Genomic DNA, 17,794 nt, shown 5'->3' on the forward strand with positions numbered 1-17,794 from the left:
CAATCTCGAATCGTATAAGTCAAAGTATTGACCAATTTCGAATCGTATAAGTCAAAGTTCAGGTTCAGACCGAACTTGAATCAAAGTAAATTAGTCAACTAAATATTAAACTGAGTCTAGAAGGCTAATTAAAAATAAAATATTTTATAATATGAAATAATATTATCTGAAAGTATGAGAAAAGTGGGAAGAAGAAGATGGTTTACACAAAACTGAGCCTCTCACTAGTTTTTATGCTCACACTAGGACATCTCCTCCCGCAAAATTCTTCTATAGCCAAAATTCTTCTCCTTATTTCATCTCAGCTCAAACAGTTTGGTCTCCAAGAATAACAAAAGTTAATCACAACTCTAATTCTATTTACTCTCTTCAAGCAGCATCCTCATCAACCTCAGAATTAAACACAAAACTTGGGAATGCTGTTGTTATATCCCTGCATTTTCAACATCAATTCACAAATTACTCCGCAACGAACCAACGAACGAACAAACCTAGTCCAAATTCCCGTATTCTTACCTCAAATAAGGGAGTGTCATGATCTTTAGTAACGACGGGTTCTTAGAAACAAAGTGTTGCCACTCCGCCATGTCGATCTTCCCATCTTGGTTTATATCAGCTTCCAAAAATGTCTGCAATGCACGAATAACTTCGTCACACGTATTATGTAAACGACATGTCACACAACGAGATCGGTTATCTATTATTCACCTTATCGAGTATCATCTCAATCATCTCATCCGCCAACTTCATTTCAGATTCGCCAAGAAGTGCTAGTAACATTTGCTTAACCTGTCATAATTATAATTGGGATCGACACGGAGTTAGAGCCTCGAGCCCCAACTAATAGAACTCGGTTACTAATTGGTGAAGCAAGCAACGAAAACGAAAGGAGTAAAGAGAACTTCGGCATACCCCTTTGCGCTCGATAAAGCCCGTGTTATCTAGATCATACAGCTTAAAAGAAACTGCAAAATATTACATTAACGTTTACACCACAAGAATTCCGAGTACGAGTAAAGAAACTTATAAAATTTTGAACGTGTCGTTTATACGTACAGCCTATCTTGTCTTCCAAAGGAGTATTTGGATGAAATATGTGGAGCGAACGAACAAAGTCCCCGAAATCAATAACTCCTCTATGCTTCACATCAAATAGATCAAAGATCTACAATCACAAAAAAGGCTCCTCAGTTTTACTGCAACCTCTACGATAAGCCGAGTAAGCGTAGCTATGGATACTACAGACATGTAAGTACAAACGCATCGACACAGCTAGTGCTGCTCGTGAGTTGGATTGATTCCAATAAAATTGGAGTCGATCAACGCTTCAGATAATTCATGTGTGCCCAAGAAGGGTTGTTGTTGTTATTATTATTATTATCGAACTATAAACTAGTTCATACAATAAACATTACCCGACTTGCAAAGAGGTTTTCTTTCGTCCTGTTCTTGAAAAGAGCCAATACAAATTCTTCCTGCACGTTTAATAACATCTGTCAACGCTTGAGGTTTCTCGGGATCATGCTTAACAATTGCATAATATAGAAGATTTGGTATGATGAATAAAATACCTTGTTTATTAGCCCATCGTCTATCACTGAACTGCTTATAGTTTTGAAAAGCTCGAATAGAGCTTCGACTTCACTGACACTAACTGGAAATCAGAACATGGTACAACAATGAGAAAATCAGCACTAAGATGCATGAAAATGGGAGAAATATGAGGAAAAACAAGACAACAAAAACCAAATTAGATCATAATATGATCATCAAATCAAAGGATAATACAAACAGCTCCCGTCCCCACTCTCGAGTATATATGTAACGTCCCAAGCCCACCGCTAGAAGATATTATCCTATTTGGGTTTTTCCTTTCAGGCTTCCTCTCAAGGTTTTTAAAACGCGCTTTCTAGGGAGAGGTTTCTACACCCTTATCAAGAATGCTTCGTTCTCCTCCCCAACTGATGTGAGATCTCACAATCCACCCTCCTTTGAGGCCCAACGTTCTCGCGGGCACTCGTTCCCTTCTCCAATCGATGTGGGACCCCCCCAGTCCACCCCCTTTGGGGCCTAGCGTCCTTGCTGACACACCACCTCGTATCCACCCTTTTCGGGGCTCAGCCTCCTCGCTGGCACATCGCCTAGTGTCTGGCTATGATACCAACTGTAACGGCCCAAGCCTCCCACTAACCGATATTGTCCTATTTCGGCTTTCCCTTTGGGGCTTCCCCTCAAGGTTTTTAAAACGCGTTTACTAGGGAGAGATTTCCACACCCTTATAAAGAATGTTTCGATCTCCTCCCCAACCGATGTGGGATCTCACAATGATGACACAATCAAGATCTAGAAGAAACTTTGACTTTATACAGGGCAGAACTTGGCTTATTTGGTGCCAAATCCAACCAATTCCAAGTCAACTGAGCTCAATCCCGATCATACAAGATCATAGTCGAGACCTTCCCTCCCCATGCAATAAAAAACAAAGCCAGAAATGTTGATAGGGAGAAACGAAACAATAATACCAAAACTTTAGGGGCAAATTACAAGGGAAACTTCAAATTATAATTCTTTATGAAGAACAAACAGGGCAGATCATGCAGAAGCTAAATGAAACAGAGAACTTACAGGTCGTTTGTGAAGCAAGGGAAACAGGATCCTCGTATCCAAGGTATTGCCTTCTTCCTTTAGACGGACCACAGCCCATTTACTGAAAGAGAATGGAACAGCCCACTAACAACAGCTGCCTTCTGGGTTTCACTACAACAACGGTGAAAACCATCTTACCCCTTGCATTTAACAACCCCAAAATTCAAACAACAACCAAACATCCTCGGATTAGTCGACAGATAATTCAAATTAAGACTGCGGCGCATAAATTCAAGATAAAACGTTTTGACTTAGCTTTTTGTTGACCCCAGAAATTGAAACATGCGTATTAAATTCAATCGTAGTCGGTAAAACAATCGAAAATAATTGAACAAACCCAGAAATCAATTCAAAATCCAACAATCCACAGAAATCGGATCCCAAAACAAAAACCTACCAATAACAATTCAGCAGAAAAGAGGAGAAAACAATCGAAATTCCCAAATAACAACGAGGAGAAGGAAATAGGAGACCCACCAAGGAGTGTTCTTCAGGAGGAGGAGAAGGGGAAATTCCAGAGAGAAAACAAACTCTGTAGAATCCCAAAAGAGAGATATGGCGGACCCAATGAAAAAGAGGAGACGCCGCCAAAATGTTAAGAGCAAAATAAGCGGCGGAACGTGAGAATTTGGGAATGCAATTGGAAATAGAACGCGCAAATTTCGAAACTGATGAGTTGATTCTAAAAGCAGCAGCGGCCAAAGGAAGCGGTGTTGGAATTGGAGCGCGAATTGGAAACGGAAGAGCCCTGATTTGGTATGTCATTTTTTTAGCAACAATATTACAATAAAATCGAATCTTTTTCTATAGAACATTAAATTGTTCTAGATAAAACATATTTTTCATTAAAATAAAATTATAAAAATACACGTCATAACTGATATATAATATTATTTATAACAGTCTAAAAAATTAACATCTTTCTTACCGTTTCTTATATCTCAATAATTAATGGGATATTTTGTATAATTTAATCTCAATTTTAAATTTTATTTTTTCAATTGAATTTACAAACACTTCTACCTATTAAATACATATACTTACGGATAATGCCACACGTAAACATCGGTGAAAATTTTATATTTATAATCATTTACAAAATCAAATAAAGCACAAAAGAAAATGAAAATAGCGATAAATATATATAAGATATTTACCTATAATAAAATAATAAATATGATACCGATTGTAACTTAGTAGAAAGCTAAATGTCAAAATATTTGCTTATGATAAATAGTCAAATATGGTAGGAGAGCTAAATATATAATTATACAGAATTTATGGTAAATAAACGAAAAAAATGAAATTTGGCTGATAATTGAAATGCTTTTTTTTTAAAAGTACAATAATCATTTTAAGAAAATTGAAAGAAAAAAAAAAGCATGGGAAAGAAATTAGGGTTTGTAAGCGCGTGCACTTCAACTTCCAGAAGCGCGTGAAATTTTTTTGAAGGATAGAGTGCGTTTTTATTTTACAAGAGTCAAGATGTCACGTCATCCAATCGCATTACTGTACGTGGCACCAAGCATATTGGCGGGGATAAATACTTTTTTGCTTGGACCCCATTTTGATTTTTTAATAGCAGAAAATTCCACGTGTCAGCCAGATAATGGCGATTTTCGTCCGCTTTTGAACATTGCGCGTGAACTGACCACGAAGTCAAATGTACTCCACGCGTTGCAGTCTCAACAAGTAACCTCAAATTTCCAAAGAAGAAGACCTACGTAGGAAATTAAAAAAAAAATAATAATAAAGGAAAGAGAAAATAAAATATATGTTTTTAATTTAATGATTAATATTTTACGAAAATAAGTTTACAATAAACAAATAGATGGTCTGGTCATGCCGTTAATAATAATAATAATGAAAAAATAATAATAAATAATTAAAAATATATTTTTCAAATACTAAAATTTAAATTCCAAAAAATAATTAAAATGCTAAATTATTGAATAGATTATTATATTTTAGCATCTATCAAGTCTATAAAATTTTATTGAATAATTTTAGTATTTTAGTATTTTATAATCTATTTGATATTTCTGAAAACTCTTGTGAATTTAAAATTTAACATTTAAGGTCCTATTAGATCTAATTTTATAATTAAACCTTTTTAACCTTTATTTATATATTAACAATAAATTAATTGTAAAAAAAAAAAAATTAAATGATATATTGTATGTCAAATTAAAGCATAACTTAGTTGTTAAGCAATATATATACCCTGTCAAAAGGTGGTCACTTTCAACTCCTAATTTGAATTTGTGAATTAAAAAATCCAATTAAAGCTCTGAAGGTTGGGCTGAATTTGACAAAAGCCCAATATTTGTTGGGCTTTTCATTGGGCCCAATTACCACTTACTAATGGTCTTACAGGTCGCAGAAAGGCGATTGTTGGGCTTTTCATTGGGCTCTCACGACGTCGTATTGCTAGTCCCTGCAAAACTCGTCAACTGCCAATCCTCTTCACCCGCGCCCCCATTTTCCCGCCACCTTTGGAAAGAAAGCCCTAGCACAGCAAATTCGTCGTTGACAGAGCTTCAGTCGAATCCTATGGTTCAATTTCACGAGCACATAATCACAGAGCTTCTTGAAGACTCTAATGGAGGCTTAGTAATCATCTCTTCAGGTCTAAATCTTGCAAAACTTGTTTCCTCTCTCCTCCTTCTTCACTCTCCGGCTCAAGGCACTCTCCTCCTCGTATCTCCTTCTTCTCACTTCCAACTCTTGCTTAAATCCCAAATCATTTTCTACCTCAAGCTCCATCAATCAGATTCCATAACTTTCCCTTCTGAAATCACCGCCGATCTCCCTGCCCACCACCGTCTCTCTCTCTACTCATCCGGCTCTGCGTTTTTCGTCACTCCTCGGATTCTCATTGTTGATCTTCTCACGAACAAGCTTCCCACCTCTAATATCGCCGGGATTATTCTTCTCAATGCTCATTCTCTGTCGGAAACGTCCACTGAAGCTTTCATTGTTCGAATCATCCGTTCCCACAACCGAAATGCTTATGTTCGAGTTTTTTCTGATAAGCCACACGCGATGGTTTCTGGGTTTGCCAAGGCGGAGAGGATCATGAAGTGCTTGTATGTTCGGAGGTTGCATTTGTGGCCGAGGTTCCAGGTTTATGTTTCGGAGGAATTGGAGAGGAACCCACCGGACGTGGTGGATATAAGAGTGCCGATGACGAAGTACATGGTAGGGATACAAAAAGCTATAATTGAGGTTATGGACGCGTGCTTGAAAGAAATGAGGAAGACTAATAAAGTTGATGTCGAGGATTTGACTGTGGAGAATGGGTTATTCAAATCATTCGATGAAATTGTGAGACGACAGTTGGATCCAATTTGGCATACGTTAGGGAAGAGAACGAAGCAGCTCGTGTCAGACTTGAAAACTTTGAGGAAATTATTGGATTATCTCGTTAGGTTTGTTTGAATTCAGTTTTATTGTTACTTTTCCTTTCCCTTTCTGATTCTATTTTCTTATTTGTATTTTGAGCATATGAAAATAATTCAATATCTAATTTTAACTTCGTTCGGAAATTAAATTTTTGGTGGTGAATAGTGGAAGAATCTCTCTACATGTTTAAATACTAACAAGAAGATGCGTATTGTTTTGAAATGTTACTTGGGTAGGTACGATGCAGTGACTTTTTTGAAGTATCTAGACACTCTGAGAGTGTCTGAGAGCTTTAGGTCTGTCTGGATATTTGCAGAATCGAGCTACAAGATCTTTGACTATGCCAAGAAACGGGTATATCGAATTGTTAGACCTGATGGTTCGAAAATACACGAGCAGGGTAAGGGTGTGGTGGGCAAAAGGCGAAAAACGAAAGGAGATGACAGTAATGAGGAAGAGGGTGAGGGCATAAGTTTATGTATTTATTTTCCTATGTCTATCCCGAGACTCCAAATCTTCTAAACAGATTAAGGTAGCAACTCGGATCCATTAAATTAACGGGAATAAGGTAGAAATGGGGTCAAGGGGAAATTTTTGAAGAAACTGCGTGAACATTATTATGTTTATTTGGTTCTTTTTACAGTTCTTGTGATAGATGTTTGCCATCTTATCAGGTACGACTGGTAGAATACTTTTGGATGAAGTTTTGGAAGAGGCGCCAAAGTGGAAGGTCTTACGTGTGAGTGAGTGAGTTCCAGTTCCCGTGCAACATTTTCTGTTGAACGGCTGTAATAAACTTGGTTATAAATTTGCGATCTATGGCTTAGTTTTGGTCATTGAACCAATGCTCTTCAGATGTCAACATTCTTTAAATTTGTATGGTTTTATGAAGCAGAACAAGAGAATAAGCTCTGTCAGATTTTCAAAGTTAATTCTTCTCATTTTTTACAGGAGGTTCTCGAAGAAATAGAAGAGGAAAGACGGAAGCGGCTCTCTGAAGGAGAAGAGAATCTGCTAGAAAGTGACAAGGACAGCAGTGGAATCGTTCTAGTGGCATGCAAAGATGAGCGCTCATGCATGCAACTTGAAGAGTGCATTATGAACAACCCGCAGAAGGTCATTTGACTCTCTATTAGTTCTGATATATATATTTTTTTTTCTGTTCAGTTGAATTACATTTACTTCAACTTTCACGATGCATTTTATTTATTTATTTTGGTTATGTAGCATGTTCCATAGTTTTTTTCTGGAATCTGAATGTATCCAAATGTGCTATAAATCCATACAGCCCTCTGCATTTTAATCCAAGCACTGCTGATTTCCTTGTTAGATCTTATTTTGAAGTATGGTTGCAGATATTTTTCTTCCTTGATCCATTTTCACTAGCGGGTCTCTCATTTTAAACTTACGCTGGTTTTAATGTTAAAGAAATTAATCTGACAATTTTCTGGAGAATAATTGATTATGTGGTGAATTAGTGTCTTCAGAATCATTGACCTTATGATGCCCTTCTTATGTTTCAGTAGGTTATTCTTTTTTACAAGTCTTACAAGAAAAAGAAATAAACTTGCAGATTTTGTCCACAGCTTCCAATGAAATGACATTGTTAAAACTATTTACATGTTGAAATACTATCACATGTAGATACAATTTTGAAGCATAATTTTCTCTCAGAACCCTTGAAGTGGGTTGCAAAGATCTATACTGTCCAAATGTTTGCTTATTCTTTTCCATTCAAAGCCGGTTAGCTTTCTCAAAGGTATATGTTATATGATATATAGGAATAATAGGATGATGATGTATTTTCTTGTGAAGGTCCTACGGGTTGAATGGGAGAAATACTTGCTGAATAAAATACAGCTACGTGACATAAAACCCCATAAGAAGAAGAAGCATAAGGATCCCAAAGGTTTTGGGGTTCTTGATGGAGTTGTTCTGATAGCACCTGCAGAAAATGCTGAAGCTAGCAGCTTAGACAAACAAGAGCGTAAGGCACTGTTAGCAGCAGCATCAGAAATAAGAAATCGAGCAAAAAATGATTCTGCTGTAGAGGAGGATCCACGGAATGACAAGGATAGTACAAAACAGGCAACCAAAAAGAGAAAAGGAAGGAGTAGAGAAGGTGCTTCCAAGATCAATAATTCTGTGGATCAAAAACCTGTTGATGATCAGAAGGTAGCAATTGATGATCACCAGCCTGACGCTGATAATATAGGATATTCAAAGGGAAAGAGAAAACTGAGTAAAAAAGATTCCGTAGATGTTGGCGATTCTAATGAATCTAAGGATAAGAACGTTTGCAATCGGAAAGCATCAATAAATGATAAAGTCGAAGCATGTGTATCAGGTTGTGAAGATTGGACAAATGAGGAAAATCCAGGGGCTTTGGATGGCTTTTCAGAAGCCACTTGCCTGGTTGCACCTTCTCATCCGGAGGGAGAGAAGGGCAGAGAAAAGACGAAGCTGCTACCTCCAGTGCACTTTTATGCTCTTGAAAGTGATCAACCAATCCTAGACACCTTGAAGCCTTCCATTGTTATTGTGTACCATCCAGACATTACCTTTGTGAGGCAGATAGAAGTCTATAAAGCTGAGAATCCATCTAAACATTTGAAAGTCTATTTTCTTTTCTATGAAGATTCTACTGAGGTACAAAAGTTTCAGGCCAGCATTCGGAGGGAGAATAGTGCATTTGAATCCTTGATCAGACAGAAGTCACTGATGATGATCCCCGTTGATCAGGTTATTTTTCATCTTTTAGAATGGTTCTGGAATTCGTAAAGAACATTTATATTTCTCATTTGGAATTTTTATTGTCCGTCAATGATTTTTTAATATTTCTCTTTAGAAGGGGGAAGTAACCCTCTCCTTTTCCTTTCACAATCTCCAATCCTTATTATTGTTATTTTATGGTTTGTCTTGCATGTGTGTGGACACACTTGCATTTTCATATATAAATGCGTGTGCGCACGTTTTAACCTTTTAGTTCATTAGAACTTGCTTGGTAGAGCAGAAACATGGCCGTGATGAGCATTGCATTTTATCTACCACAAGTTCATCTGCTGTGGTGTTTTTCTTTTGCATTTGTGGTTCTCTTCAATGAAATGGAAGATGCTTACTCATTTTGCCCCAACTTGGTCGAAAGTTTGTGGATATTCAAATTGTTTCAAGGGAGGTGATAAACAATGATGGTGTTTGCTGCAGTAATATGCTATTTATAAATGCCTAACTCCCCATGAAATGAATTGTTCTTCGTGTATTTAGGAAGGCAATTGTATTATATGATGTTCTAGAAGTAATTTGTGGCCATATTAGTCTTCTAGTTTTCTTTTTTAGTTTCTATTTATTGTTGCACTTTTATAGTTGGTTTTCCTTGTCAAAGGTGGATCGCTTACTGGGTTATGAACTTTAAGATGTGAAATTCCTTTATTTCTTCTGTTTTATATCTGATTAAAACAAACTTTGTCCCAATCAGAATGGATACTGCTTAGGAATAAATTCTTCTGTAGAACCACTAGCAACTACACAGAATTCAACCAGAAAGGCTGGTGGAAGGAAAGACTTGGAGAAAGAAATGCAGGTATGTGATGTTTCTTTTTCTTTTCTGCTTCCTTCCATTACTTCCATTACTTCCTTTTCAATAAATTTGTACTTCCTCAGGTCATAGTGGACATGAGGGAGTTCATGAGTAGCCTTCCAAATGTTCTCCACCAGAAAGGCATGCGCATAATTCCAATAACATTAGAAGTTGGGGATTATATTCTTTCACCTCTTATATGCGTTGAGAGAAAGAGCATTCAGGATCTCTTCATGAGCTTTGCGTCAGGACGCCTTTATCATCAAGTGGAGACAATGGTGCGCTATTACAGAATACCTGTTCTCTTGATTGAGTTCTCACAGGACAAAAGCTTCTCTTTTCAGGTAATTCAATTCGAGTTTCAGCACGGAAAAGGGCAATGTTTTAATTTCATGGTGATAGTTATGACCAATAGTTTGTTGTTTGCCTCTTGCAGTCCGCAAGTGATATCGGCGATGATTTGACACCAACAAACATTATGTCTAAGCTTTCTCTCCTCGTTCTTCATTTTCCTCGTCTTCGAATACTTTGGTCTCGCAGCCTCCATGCTACTGCTGAAATATTTGCTTCTCTGAAGGCAAATCAAGACGAACCGGATGAAACCAAGGCTGTTAGAGTTGGGGTTCCCTCTGAGGAGGGCATTGTCGAGAACGATGTGAGGTAAAATGGTTCGATATATATCGTCTGCCCTTCCATCCCTTTTTAATCTTTTTCATTGGAACATAGTACTGCTGATATCTTAGACAAGTATCGGTTTCGGTTGGCACTGCTTTGACTAAACATAAAAAGCACAACTGTCGTAAGTCGAGTCGATGTAATACGATTTATAGAACCACCTATTATGAAGTAAATTGTTTGGTGGTGTGGCCATTTCAGAGCGGAAAATTACAACACCTCTGCGGTTGAGTTTCTAAGGCGGCTTCCGGGTGTGACGGATTCAAATTACAGGGCAATAATGGATGGATGCAAGAGCTTAGCAGAGCTCTCTCTTCTTCCTGTTGAGAAGCTTGCAGTATTAATGGGTGGTCAGCAAGCCGCTCGAACTCTCAGAGAGTTTCTTGATGCTAAGTATCCAACCTTATTATGACTGTTCGATTGAGGTCTCTATTTATGTTCGATCCAACTTCAGAGCTGTAAAGGAAAGAGGCTCTCAGAGTAGCAGTTCTTTTAGTTCATACAAGGACAGGTTCTTCTTACTACATTTGTAAAATTATTGTTCCACTCTCTTATTGATCCTTAGACTTTGTAGCTTTGAATCTTCTTCTTCTCCAGCTCTGAGTGTGCGTGTAATTATTTATGGAAGTTAGCTGGATTTCAGAATCCAGAAGTTGAATAAAGATTTATCTGCTGCATTAGCATGTGTTTCTTTTTTTGTTAAAATTTCTTGATTCGATTGCAAGATGCTTCATTTCATATTTGCAATAACCATTTGGTCACATACGTTTTGAGGGTGTCTGATTCTATTTTAGTAAGTTTGGAATTTGTGAATTTATATGTTTTTTTTTTAAGAGAATATTAGTTCATCTGAGAATTTGAACTTTTTGACATTTTGGTCAAAGTTATAATGTCAAAACTAATTGAATTACAATAAATTTGACGTTTTGTTGGATTATGTATTTTTGGCTCTTTAATGTTGCAACTTTTGATTTTTTTTCATAAGTGTGATTTTTAATTTAAATTAAGTTAATTTTATAACGTTTTTAACTTACTTTTACACTTGAAAATACGAATTTCCTCTTCGCTAAAATTACTTTAAATAAATTACTTTAAATAAATCATAATTTAAAATAAATAAACTTGTGAAATATTCAAAAGAGCTAATTTGATCGTAAGATTCAGGAATAAGACATATTATCATTTCAAACATTAACGTTGTAGTACAGATTTAAACAATAAAAAAAAAGAGGAAATAAACACAAAATAACGAAACTTTTATAATAACTAAATTTAATAACTCTTGAAAATTTTAGACGGAGAATTACAATATTTTAAGACGATCATGAAATATCCTGCAATAAAAATATAAATTTCATATTTTAATAAATAATATACAAGCATTTCATCATGCTAACATCTTCGGATCCGTGGCGCAATGGTAGCGCGTCTGACTCCAGATCAGAAGGTTGCGTGTTCGATTGACGTCGGGTTCAAATTCCCCGAAATATAGCTACCGTCGGAATTACCTTTTTGCCCCTGCCGGAATATTAATTTCCATTTCTTTTTATCCTACTTCTCTTCCTTCCGCCGCCCTCGATTCTTTTTTTTTTTTTTTTTTTGTCTTATTATTATTTATTAAATTCTTAATTGATTTTTAAATTGGCTCAGTATAGTGCCATTTAATCTCGTTTTTTTCCTTTCAATTTCAGCGCTTAATTTTTAAAAATTCTCAATTCTCAATTATTTTATTATTTTGAAAAAAATGGTTAAAATGTGTTGGTCATTAAATTATAGTTTTATTAAGTTTACTAATGGATGATTAAACTTTGGTAATGGAGGGTGAATAAAATATATTTTAGGGAAGTTTTTAATACATTAAAAATAAAATTGAGAATTTTAAAAGATGGAGACAGATTGAACACCATTTTCACACACTTCTGTTTATTATTAATTTTTTTCTTTTTCTTTTTCTTTTTTTGAAAAGTCTAAATATGAATGATTGGATCCAAATGATCCAATAAATGTTGAAATTAATTAAACGGCAAAATGATGGGTTTTAAGCTTCTTTAATGGCTTCTGCCTCTCATTCTTTGGACCTTAATCCCTTCCTTTCCCCTCCATTATCTACACATCCCATTTCGTATTGACTCTTCTATCAAAAACGTCACACAATATTATTTATATAATCGTCTAAATTCATATTATTCTTTTTAAATTTTTCCTCAAAATTTTTAAAACGCGTTTACTAAGAAATGTTTCCACACACTCATAACGAATGCTTCGTTCTCCTCTCCAACGGTTGTGAGATCCCACATCAGTTGAAGAAATGAATGAAACATTCATTATAAGGGTGTGAAAATCTTTCCTTAATCGACGCATTATGAAAATATTGAAGAAAAGAGACATTATCTTGTTAAATCATAAGATAGTATCTTTATTAGTCAAATTCCCGTCTTTTTTTTTCTTTAGGCTTGTGAATTTGCATCAAATCCCACCAAAAGGCTAATTATCAAATCAATTATATAACATATTAGTATATTGATAGACAAGACATGATACCATTATAGACGAGATAGGTAGCTCGATTTGAAGCCAATTCTTTCACAATTCAACTTTTTTTTTTTCACTAATAAAAACTATTTAGTACTCTTCTTAATTTGGTAAAATTTAAAATTTTGATATTTTTATCGTATATATCAATCAAAGTTTAAAATGATTCAAGTGGCGATAATTACAAAAGTAGATTAAGACAAGAATACAAATTTGTATCAAATCCCACCGAATGATAACCATCCACCTATCATCATTTCAATAAGAATATATTTAAAGATAATGCACATTTCGTCCCACCTCCGACATCAAATCATACACAATACAACATCATATGAATCAAACGACTAGAATTTATAAATGAAAAAAAAAATCGAATCATTTTCCAATGCAAAATCAACATGGATATACTTAAAACGATTATAATAAGATTCAATATCTTATCGAGAATATTAGGATGCAAGTTACTTAGATTGAGATTAAGACGATAAACATAAAGAACCCAAGTTGATTTTGCAACAAGACAAAACACAAACCCAAGTTGGGAAAAGACAAGACATAGCTCATTAAACTGTGTGCCAAAGTTCATTAAACTGTTTGGATATGTCCCAAATTGCTTCAATCTTCTTCACCCACTTCTCAAAAAGATCACTTCTTTCACGACATACGCTTTTGTTGTTGCTGTGATGACAGATTACAAGTCAAAAGAGAATGTTCAGCCAACACAAGAATGTGTAGAACAGCCTCTTCTTTCCCTTTCCCTTTTTCTCTTTGTTAATGTTTCCCTTTATGAGTGGGAAAAAGAGGGTTATTGGTTATTACCCATATAGATCTCCACATGAAATGTCCTCCATCATTATCAAACAACTCAATTTCTTTCTTAGAACCTATGAAATAGGGCTGTTTTTGTAAGAAAGTGGAATAAAAATGTCTTTTTTGAGAGACCCACTCTCTCAAATTCAAGAAACCATGATACGATGATCACGATGATCATAATTCAGTAGAAGAGTCCCACATCGGGTTAATTAAGAGGTTGATCATGAGTTTATAAGTAAGGAATACTTCTTCATTGATATGAGAGCAAAGCCATGAGAGCCTATGCTCAAAGTGAATCACGATGATCACAATTCAATAGAAGAGTCCCACATCGGGTTAATTAAGAGGTTGATCATGAGTTTATAAGTAAGGAATACATCTTCATTGATGTGAGAGCAAAGCCATGAGAGCCTATGCTCAAAGTGAATCACGATGATCACAATTCAATAGAAGAGTCCCTAATCGGGTTAATTAAGAGGTTGATCATGAGTTTATAAGTAAAGAATACATCTTCATTGATATGAGAGTAAAGCCACGAGAGCCTATTCTCAAAGTGAACCGTATTGTACCATTGTGGAGGATCGTGATTTCTGACAGAGGGCAGTTAAATGGGTCGAGCTTCAAAATCTATAGTATTTTACACAAAAAAGAACCTTACATATCCCTAGACTTCATAGAGTGCTAAAAAGGAAAAAAGGGGAAAGAATTTGAGCAAAAAAGTAGTGTTAGAAAGTCAACTTTGATCATAGAACTTGTATGTCCAGCTTGTTTGGTTGGAGAGTTGAATTCACATTGGTCACTTCACCAACCCTATTATTCATCTCCATCTCCTCAGCTTTGTAGGTTGAATGAACACCATACATCACATAGAACAGAGTTATCAAACAAGACCAAATTCCAAATCTTTGAAATGACAACATCTTCAATGTGGTCATCAGAAACACATTAAGGAATATGGATATAGCAGCTGGCCATGGCATGAGCGGTACCGACCACTCCTCGGACGAGTGGTGGCTCGGCACTTTGTAGTGAAATAGGGCGATGATGAAGATGGTCGATGCACTAAAGAACGAAAGACCCCACCATTGTTGGTTGAGCTTCCATGATAGGGAGAAACCGATGGCCGAACACGAAAGGAAGACGAGGAACAAGAGAACACGAGATGGAGGATGTTTGCTTACCATAACGTATCTACGATAGATAGTTGCATTTGCTACTAGGTAGAACACCATGAGTGTCCCAATCGAGATCATTTCAATCACTATGTAAAGCTCAGTAAAAAGTGCAATCGATGCCGTACAAAGCCCTGAAAAAAAAAAAAAAAAAAATTTGCATAAGAACAAATGGGTACTAATAGTGTAACGGCCCAAGCCCATTGTAACCAGATACTGTTTTCTTTGGGCTTTCTCTTTCAGACTTTCCTTCAAAGTTTTTAAAACGCGTCTGTTAGTGAGAAGTTTCTACACCCTTATAAACAATGATTCGTTCGAAAATTAGAGACCGAGGTTACCTAAGAAGAGTGTGGCATTCAATGGTGTGCCAGTTGAAGGATGGACCTTGGCTAGCCAAAAAGGGACCAACCTCGCCCTCCCAATAGCACAAAGGTATCTTGCTTGACCCAACATAGCAACAAGAAGAGAAGCCACAATGCCTAGGCTTGCTCCACCACCTATTAAATTGCTAGCCCACTTCCAACCAATCCTTTGAAAGGCTATTGAAAATGCTGCTTTCTCTGATATCTGTTCACAATTTTTTTGTATAATAGGTATTAATAATTATTAGCAATGACCCAATTGGCCAAAGGAAACTATTTCTTAGCCATAACCCATTAACACTTAGAATTCTTTATACATATAATGATTGCTTCCCATTTGATGAACCATTTTTTAGACCCAACATGTAGACCAATCAATAAATTTAATATAGAGAAAATCATCCAATCCCAATTCTAAAAAAACCACCGTTTTCATTTTACGAACACAAAACCTTAAACAACATAACATGTTTTTTTTCATCGATCGATCGAGAAAAAACAATTTAAAAAACAAAGTCACGAGAGAAGAAGTAGTGTCAGTCACCTGATTGTATGGGACCATTAGAGAGAGAGACAAAGCCATGAGACAATAGAGAGCTGAAGTAATGATAACAGAACCCACTATGCCAATTGGAAGACTTTTTGTAGGGTTTTGGATTTCTTCAGCAAGCGTTGAAGCTGAATCATAGCCTATGTAGCTGAAGTAAACAATGGCTGCACCATCCAAAACACCTTTAGCTCCAAAAGGAGCTAACCCACCAGGCTTTACTAAATTATTTGCACTTCCTTTGTACATCCCACACCCGATTATAAACCCGAAGAATATCACATGGAACACCGTCATTATTAGGTTTAACGTCGAGCTCTCCTTCGTGCTGCAAAACACACAAAAACACGTCAAAATTAAAATACTTTTAATAGTTTTTCTCTCGTTCGTTCGAAAACAAAAGTTATTAATTATTTGAAAACGACGATCGAACAATCGAGAAAAAAGACCTGTGGCAAAGACAAAGAGTGATGAGAAGAATGAGAGCCACGGCAGGAAAATCCAACATATTATAACCCTTTAATAAGCCATGAACTTCAACTCTCCATGCATTTGCTTCTTTTTCACCAAATGCAACACAAAGATATTCTGTAAAGCTTCTTGCCACGGCTGCGTTTGACAGCACATATTCCATTATTATGTTGGCTCCAGCAAAATAACCCACAAATTCTCCTGAAAAATTAAAATAAAAAATTCAAATCGACTCGAATAATAGATTACGATAAATTTAATCGTTTATTCATACTATTAGCGAGTTTTTATCGTACCGAAAGTGAGTCTCAAGTAACTGAAGGCGCCGCCTGCGGCGGAGATATGGACGGAGAATTCGGTGTAACAAAGGGAGGAAAGGAGAGCGGATATTCCGGCGATGATATAGGATAAGAAGACGGCGGGGCCGGTGACATGGAGGGCGACGGGGCCGGTGGTGACGAAGACACCTACGCCGAGCATTCCCCCGACGCCGAGAGCGATTAAATCGAACCACTTGAGCTTTCTCTTCATGTCAGCTCCTGATCTTTGCCTGACTTGGTTGAGTTCTTGATCAGGAGTCCATGTTGCTAGCATTCTCTTTTTGAGGCGGTGAGGGGTTTGAGATAGGGAGTGGATGTAGTGGCGGAGGAAGGCGGAGTTCACGGCGGCGGCCATGGAGGTGGGAGGCTGAGAAGGAAGGGTTAGAGTGTGAAGGGAATAAATTAAAGGGGTTGGTCTTTTTCTTGTTGTTGTGGAGTATGGAGAGAAATGGAGGTAAAGAGGGGTTTTTAAATAAGTGTTTGGAGAGAGGATCTTGGACCTCTACAATATTTATGTAATATTATGGAAAGTTATATATTCTCTTTACTTTTTTTTTTCTCTCTCTCTTTTAAATGTAATTTTTGGATCTCGGTATCGCCATCCGTCTAAAAAACCAGAGGTTTCCATACTCTTACGAGGAATACTTCGTCCCCCTCTTTAACCAATGTAACATCTCACAATCCATCCTCCTTGAGTGCACAGGAGTGTGTCCACTGTCACAACCATACTATGAAGAGAGTAGGTTGTGGCCTTCGTCGAGACAAGTAAAGTAGCGACCCTCAAGAGGCCGATAGTATGGTTGTGACATCCAGCGTCTTCGTTGGCACATGACCCATTGTCTATTTCCGCGACCCTCAAGTGGCACCCATAGTATGGTTGTGACATCTAGTGTCCTCGTTGGCACACGACCCGATGTCTATTTCCGCGACCCTCAAATGGCACCCATAGTATGGTTGTGACATCTAGTGTCCTCGTTGGCACACGACCCAGTGTCTATTTTCACACTCTTATAAGGAATGCTTCCTTTTTCTCTCCAACCGATGTAAGATCTAACCATCCATCTCCCTTGGGAACCCAACGTCTTTGTTGGCACACGGCCCAGTGTCTGGCTCTGATACTATTTGTAATAGTCAAATCCAACTACTAGCAGATATTGTTTGCTTTGACCCGTTACGTATCGTTGTCAGCCTCACGATTTTAAGACACATCTACAAGTGAGAAGTTTCCGCTGTCTTATAAAGAATGTTTTGTTTCTCTCCCCATATATATA

At 36.8% G+C, this 17,794-nt stretch overlaps 3 protein-coding genes and 1 non-coding gene across 6 annotated transcripts; 2 read left to right on the forward strand and 2 right to left on the reverse strand.

The window, feature by feature from the left end:
* Positions 1-125: 125 nt before the first annotated feature.
* On the reverse strand, positions 126-3,326 carry LOC111794617 (calcineurin B-like protein 1). 3 transcript variants are annotated; one of them, XM_087124195.1, is made up of 9 exons: positions 3,124-3,326; positions 2,626-2,786; positions 1,572-1,654; positions 1,416-1,475; positions 1,057-1,165; positions 913-965; positions 709-789; positions 517-629; positions 126-433 (listed from the first exon to the last, which is right to left on the reverse strand). In XM_087124195.1, the coding sequence occupies exons 2-9, from the start codon at positions 2,702-2,704 to the stop codon at positions 370-372; spliced, it is 642 nt and encodes a 213-aa protein (XP_086980321.1). In that variant the 5' UTR covers positions 2,705-2,786; positions 3,124-3,326; the 3' UTR covers positions 126-369. The 3 variants fall into 3 exon arrangements, with proteins under 3 accessions (XP_086980321.1, XP_086980322.1, XP_086980320.1); XM_087124196.1 differs by having other exon boundaries at positions 2,626-2,757; positions 3,044-3,326; XM_087124194.1 differs by having other exon boundaries at positions 2,626-2,757; positions 3,124-3,325.
* Positions 3,327-5,105: 1,779 nt separating this feature from the next.
* On the forward strand, positions 5,106-10,980 carry UVH1 (Restriction endonuclease, type II-like superfamily protein). The gene is made up of 9 exons (XM_023678067.2): positions 5,106-6,077; positions 6,288-6,511; positions 6,726-6,790; positions 7,003-7,167; positions 7,867-8,793; positions 9,527-9,631; positions 9,712-9,972; positions 10,065-10,288; positions 10,505-10,980. The coding sequence occupies exons 1-9, from the start codon at positions 5,200-5,202 to the stop codon at positions 10,713-10,715; spliced, it is 3,060 nt and encodes a 1,019-aa protein (XP_023533835.2). The 5' UTR covers positions 5,106-5,199; the 3' UTR covers positions 10,716-10,980.
* Positions 10,981-11,706: 726 nt separating this feature from the next.
* On the forward strand, positions 11,707-11,778 carry TRNAW-CCA (transfer RNA tryptophan (anticodon CCA)). Its single transcript has one exon. It is a non-coding gene; the product is annotated as a tRNA-Trp (tRNA).
* A 2,219-nt stretch (positions 11,779-13,997) lies between these two features.
* Positions 13,998-16,986, reverse strand: LOC111795731 (cationic amino acid transporter 6, chloroplastic-like). The gene is made up of 5 exons (XM_087124134.1): positions 16,500-16,986; positions 16,182-16,404; positions 15,730-16,060; positions 15,162-15,390; positions 13,998-14,957 (listed from the first exon to the last, which is right to left on the reverse strand). Exons 1-5 carry the CDS (start codon positions 16,876-16,878, stop codon positions 14,395-14,397), a joined length of 1,725 nt encoding a protein of 574 aa, XP_086980260.1. The 5' UTR covers positions 16,879-16,986; the 3' UTR covers positions 13,998-14,394.
* Between the last annotated feature and the right edge of the window lie 808 nt (positions 16,987-17,794).

Source organism: Cucurbita pepo, chromosome 5 (genome assembly GCF_057944985.1).
Source record: "Cucurbita pepo subsp. pepo isolate OVF chromosome 5, ASM5794498v1, whole genome shotgun sequence".
Taxonomy (NCBI): Eukaryota; Viridiplantae; Streptophyta; class Magnoliopsida; order Cucurbitales; family Cucurbitaceae; genus Cucurbita; species Cucurbita pepo.